The sequence below is a fragment of the Etheostoma cragini genome, chromosome 5 (assembly GCF_013103735.1).
Source record: "Etheostoma cragini isolate CJK2018 chromosome 5, CSU_Ecrag_1.0, whole genome shotgun sequence".
Lineage (NCBI taxonomy): Eukaryota > Metazoa > Chordata > Actinopteri > Perciformes > Percidae > Etheostoma > Etheostoma cragini.
Window position 1 is genome coordinate 1,502,592 of NC_048411.1, and position 5,490 is coordinate 1,508,081.

A 5,490-nucleotide genomic window follows, 5' to 3' on the forward strand; every position below is an offset into this window, starting at 1 on the left:
ATATGGCCAGAGTTTCCACTGTTCTGCATTCCCACCTCCTTCTCGCTCTGCTTGCGTTAATGGCCCTGCTTCCTGGTTCCTGCCCTGGGGGGACGTGGTCTGCATGCTGCTATCTGTCACTAGTAGGCTGATTGCACCTCTCCTCCCTTCCCCGCCTCCCTCCATCTACACTTTGACACCTTTCTCTCTCCCCTGCTCTCCCTGGCAGACATCATTGCATTTAGTGAATTTACAGATGCAGACAACCCCATGTATGTAGGTCAAACATGCACTTGGACAAACAAAATCACGCAAGATCATGGCTGAACATACAAAAGCCTTAAAATCCACATATGTGCATATGTTAACACACAGGCACAGGGCTTGTGTTGTCTGGAGGGCTGACAAAGCTCTTTCTCTCCGTCCTTTGGCATCCATTGTGGTCCAGGCCTGCTGTCAGAGAGCTTGTATTGCCTCAGGGAAGTTCCCATTTGTGGGAACATGTGGCATGGAGGCTCTAAATCCCCTCTAATGAACCAATATGTAGGAGGGCTAAGCCTTTGGCGGGGTCGTCCAGCAAACGCCACTCTGTGCTCAGGCAAAAATGTATGCATATGTAGTCACCAGACCTTGTTTATGTCTGCTGACATTTAAATCTGAATGGGAGCTGCAGGATTAGAGCCGAGGAGATTTGGACTCATTCGCAAAGCCCAGTTGTTGTCATTAGTATGAATGTGGCAGAGGAGGAAAGGCTGAAGAGGGAATGGAGAAAACAGAGCGGGCTCTTACCTTTGGGTGTGGTGGGGGAAAAGAGCTTCTCCGATCCTACATCAGACACCTGGAAAAACAAGAAGGCAGACATTTAGTGGATTTGTCTGATGAGCTGAATCGGGGCTATTATAAATATTATTCATCAAAACTAATGCAAGCACTGTCACACATTTTTGTCTGCCCAGTAAAAGGCGTATTCACCCACAAATGTGGCCACTAGTGACTGGAGGAAACGTCCAGCTGCCACACAAAGCATTACAGTCAATCAAAATACTCCAATCAGCCAACGGGAAGCGCTCCCTCTGCACCCGAAGGTCTCTGTCTGGCTTTTTCCTGTTGAGGTAACATTAGATGGCACTGTTGTGCCACCTGAAAACCCTCTAAAGAAGTGCTGTCAAAGACAGAGGAAGTCAGTAAGGTGGCCATGCAGCGTTAGAGCACAAAGGCTTCTGCATACACGCTGGCGCTCAGAAATCACATTTTTGTCCTGCAATATCCTTGAATGGAAAAACACATCTCATGAATAGAATGCGTATCTACTCTAAAAGCAATATCCTTATTCACAGATTCAATATCAAAGCCAATATCAGCCTATACTGGAGGTAAACAGATGATCTGTCAACAACAGGAGCATTTATTGGGTCCGAAACACTTGTAACTGATTGGGCTGATGCGGCTGACAGTGAGGAATGGAAACCTGGCGGTCTGGAGTCAAACGGAGGCTGAGTCACTCGGAAGAGAAAGGCACCTCACCATAAACTGATAGTGGAGACTTCTAGACTAAACATGGCAAGGTATTTTCCCCTTGGCTTTAGATGGATATGTAGATTCTGGCGAGCACCACCTAAATCAAAACACACCATACATTTTCACACATGTTCACTAGCCAGATGGGGAATGTTTAAATAATATGACCGAAAAAAGCTGTAAATCCACACAAAAGCTCGTATTGTGTAAAATACCATAGCATAAAATTGGTGTGCTCCGATGCTAATATTAACAATGAAAATCCTGCTCAGCCTGTAACATCTGCCTATATAGGGGTTTTGTTTAAAGACAAGATTTCCCTCTGCTTTAGATCCTCTCATCTGGTTTCTGCACACTTGTAAAAAAACTGCAAGAGAAGAGCATATGTTCCACCCAAAGGGCCCGAGTGTCCTTAACTGCCATGCTTGTATTTTATGCGGCACAAAGGGAGCATATGTAAAGAATGAACAGTGAATCAGAGTGAGTGCAAGAGCGACGGAGACAAAAAGAGAAAGCAAATCGTTTTGTAAACACAGATGGCTGTCCTTGGCATCCGTGTTAGTTCTTCACAAGTGTTTTGAGGACGTCCTCTTCTTTCCAAGACCTCCCAATTTCTCCTTCGCTGCCACTGTGTTACTGTTCTCCAAAGTGTTTGTCTGTCTGTGCTTGATGTCTCATCTCAGCGCTAACCACAACAGTGCCCAGGGAAAGCTGCGATTTGCTTTATTCACACAGCAGCCACATGAAATACAGGTCCAAGCCATAACGGAAGACAACAAAGCAGACGCTTTGTGCCTACTAACAACATGAAAAGAATCCCCAACGTGATGTGTTGATAATTATGGAGAGATATTGGCCCAAAAGTCCAATTCCACAGCGACTACACTGCTAGGGAAATAATTAATGGTGATACATGACATTAAGAAGTCAGTTGCTTAAAGCTTCTGCTCCTATAGTGTAATTGTTCTCTAAGACGCTGAGATTTGAAATGTGAATCCTGCCAACATTATGCTTGATAGCATTAGATTCATTAACAGTGGCATTTTAGCAATGGCCTTTAGCTTCAGATGGCACCATGTTAGTTATGAGTAAGGGTGCTCCGATTGATCTGTCACCGATCGTTATCGGCCGATAAAGGCTTTAACCCTGGTGTTGTCTTCCGTCAAAATTGAAAATCCTATTATTTTTCTTGTTATTGTTGGAATTTATGGTAAATAAACCTCATTTATAGGAAATGGTACCTAATGTTTGAGTTAGAAAAGCAAAATTTTTGAATAATTTAGACTAAAACTAAAGGAATGGATGTTGATGATAATCACAGACTGGAATATGTCAACTTTTACACAATACTATTCAAAAACACTTTTTTCAAATGCTATGAAATTGAATAAGATAACCAGGTAGAGATGTCTACTTGCCAAAGAGCATTGTGTGGAATCCATCATGTTATTTTGAGTACTTACAATTGGGTAGTTAAAAAGAACACTGATGTAGGAAAACAGGTCAATTTGACCCGAGGACAACATGAGGGTTGAATAGTTGGATTGGTGGTTTCCATGAAGGCCGATCAGATCGGCCGATCACATGATCACACTCATCAATGTCTGCAGTGATTTTGATAGAGTTTGAGCTAGGACAAAAAGCTAAAGAGGTACTGATATATTCTCTACATATGTGTGACTGAATGTCATGGCTTCTGTTTTCAGTTCATTACCGCAGGACGAGCCTAAAATACTTTCCACCTCAGGACGTTTTATCTTTAACCAACTTCTGTGATTTTGTTTTCTTTGCTCTGCACTTTACGTTTAAGTTCAATTTACGTTTGTGTAAATTAACAATGATAGTTTGTTTTGTATTTTATTTCGAAATCGGGCTTATTTATTAAACTCCAAGCTGTTTAAGGATGTGTTTCTAACAGGAAGTAGAATGTTTAACGGTTCCTGTCAAAAACAGAACACAGCTGACAATTCACAATGCATTATGTTCTGTTCATTTTAAAACATATACATTGTTGTTAAGACTATTAAAATGAACATATGTTAAATATAAGACAAGATAAATAGAAGGCTTCAAATAGACCCGGTGACCGGTATCAGCCAATACTGCTTCCACCAATCGGTGATCTGCCCCAAAAATCCTGATCGCAGCACCCTTAGTTAATAAACTACGGTATTTATTAAAAGACTGGTCAACCAGTGTGTTTGAAGTAGTTCAACAGCCTGATGAAAATGTCAGAAGAGGTCAATAACACCTCTTTAGTTTAGTCTTGATAAGTGGAACATTTGATGGAGGGCAAACACTTATACAGTATAAAGGAGATGTTTCCTGTTTCCTCTTACAGTAGAGGAGGCGACAGACTATAGAGGAAAGGCGGAGTGCATTGCCCTCTTTCAGTCTCCCAGAACCGGGGGGCCAGGCTACAACACAGGCTCTTTGTTAGCATTGGATGACATTAAACGCTCCAGTACCAAGCCTCAGCACTGCAGCAGCACAACCTCAGCCTTGAATCATGGCCCCGGAGGCCCTGGGAGAAAAATATGGGCTCAGAATGAAACGAAGCTTGTCAAATGGACACGGGAGCTGGCTCAGGGACATGCTTAGTGTGGCACGGGGTCACAAAAGCAAAAAAAAATAAAGACAGGGTAGGTCATGTAATAACTCACTACAACATTTTAAACAATTGTTATGACCAGAGTGGTTATCCAGAGAGCAAAGCAGACACAACGTTCCTGAGAAACAGAACACAAAATGCTTTGTTTAGTATGTGCCAGACTAGTTCTCCTTGTTCCTTTTGTGGCTATTTTGAATGCGCGGTGAGCCGTTTTATATCCCAAACATATTCCAAATAACATCAACAACCAATATTTAGGTTTTAATGCCGTGCTTTGCACCTGCCAACTCTGCATGAGTCAGTCGTATAATCCACAATTACAAGGTCCGCTTACAAAAGCACTTCTTAAAAAGGCATGTCAAAGCAGAGCCCTGATTTGGCTAGCTGTTGTTTTTGTAGAACTTTCTTGGTTTCGCTGGTCGAGTTGACATTTTTTCACAGGGCTGTGCTGCTGGCAGTCTGAGCAGCCTGCGGTCGGGGTGTGCAGAGGTCATGTATAACAAATTCTTCACACTCTCTTTGTTGAGGCAACCCTGGATGCCATTAAAAATAGACAGGGAAAGATGAGACAGAGGGGAAATATATAGAGAGAAAGAAAGACAGACGAGGAAAAAAAAGAGGAACAAAGGCAAAGGCCAGGTTTTTCTAAAGGAAACAGGGAAATTTAACCATTTGAAAAAAGAATGGGGGAAATTCAAGCCACATTGCCTGCGAGCCAAAAGCACTTGGAGCGGGCCGCAGGAAGCCTGACCTTTGAGGGGGCCGTCTGCTATCTGAGCCTGGGGCTTCAGGGGCCTGGCCTCCTCTCTGGAGGGCCGTCAGCAGGCCTCAGCTTTCCTTCCCTATTCTATTCATTAGCCATGCTTTATGATTCAGCTTCCTCTGAGCCACACAAGAGCTCCCTGAGGAAAGAGACTGCTGGAGAGAGGCAGAAAAAAGGGAGTGAGACTAAGGGAGGGGGGAAAAAGCAAGAAGGAGGTCACAGGGCCCAGCCGGGGCCCAGCTCTCAGCAGCTGTGAAATCCTTCCGTTTCCTCGGCAGGCGTAAAAGGAATGAGGGGGAGAAAGAAAAAGAAGGAGGCCAGGGAGGGAGCTGGGCCAGTAAACCCACCATCAGAGTGCTAACTCCCTGAAGAGCCAAATGCAGAACCATAATTCCCAGATTTAGAGAATGCCAAATTACAAATTACACTGCTGTTTGTTTTAAAAAGTCCCCAACTTCCCTGAACACCGATGACTTATTGGCTGCATAAACCTCCAAATAATAGCAGAGCCGCAGAGGGAGAGCAGAGAGGCAGAAACCCTCGCTAGCAATAAGTGAGACATTTACTGCGAGGCAAAAAGCATTCGCTGTCACAGCAATGAAGCAGGGGGGGGGGGGGG

At 43.8% G+C, this 5,490-nt stretch overlaps 1 protein-coding gene across 13 annotated transcripts in view; it reads right to left on the reverse strand.

The window, feature by feature from the left end:
- fbrsl1 (fibrosin-like 1) overlaps positions 1 to 5,490 on the reverse strand; it is a 294,241-nt gene that overhangs the window by 35,451 nt on the left and 253,300 nt on the right. For all 13 annotated transcript variants that reach the window (XM_034870770.1, XM_034870778.1, XM_034870772.1 and 10 more), the window contains one exon: positions 769 to 817. In XM_034870770.1, the coding sequence (XP_034726661.1) occupies positions 769 to 817 (49 nt within the window). The remainder of the gene's footprint in view (positions 1 to 768; positions 818 to 5,490) is intronic.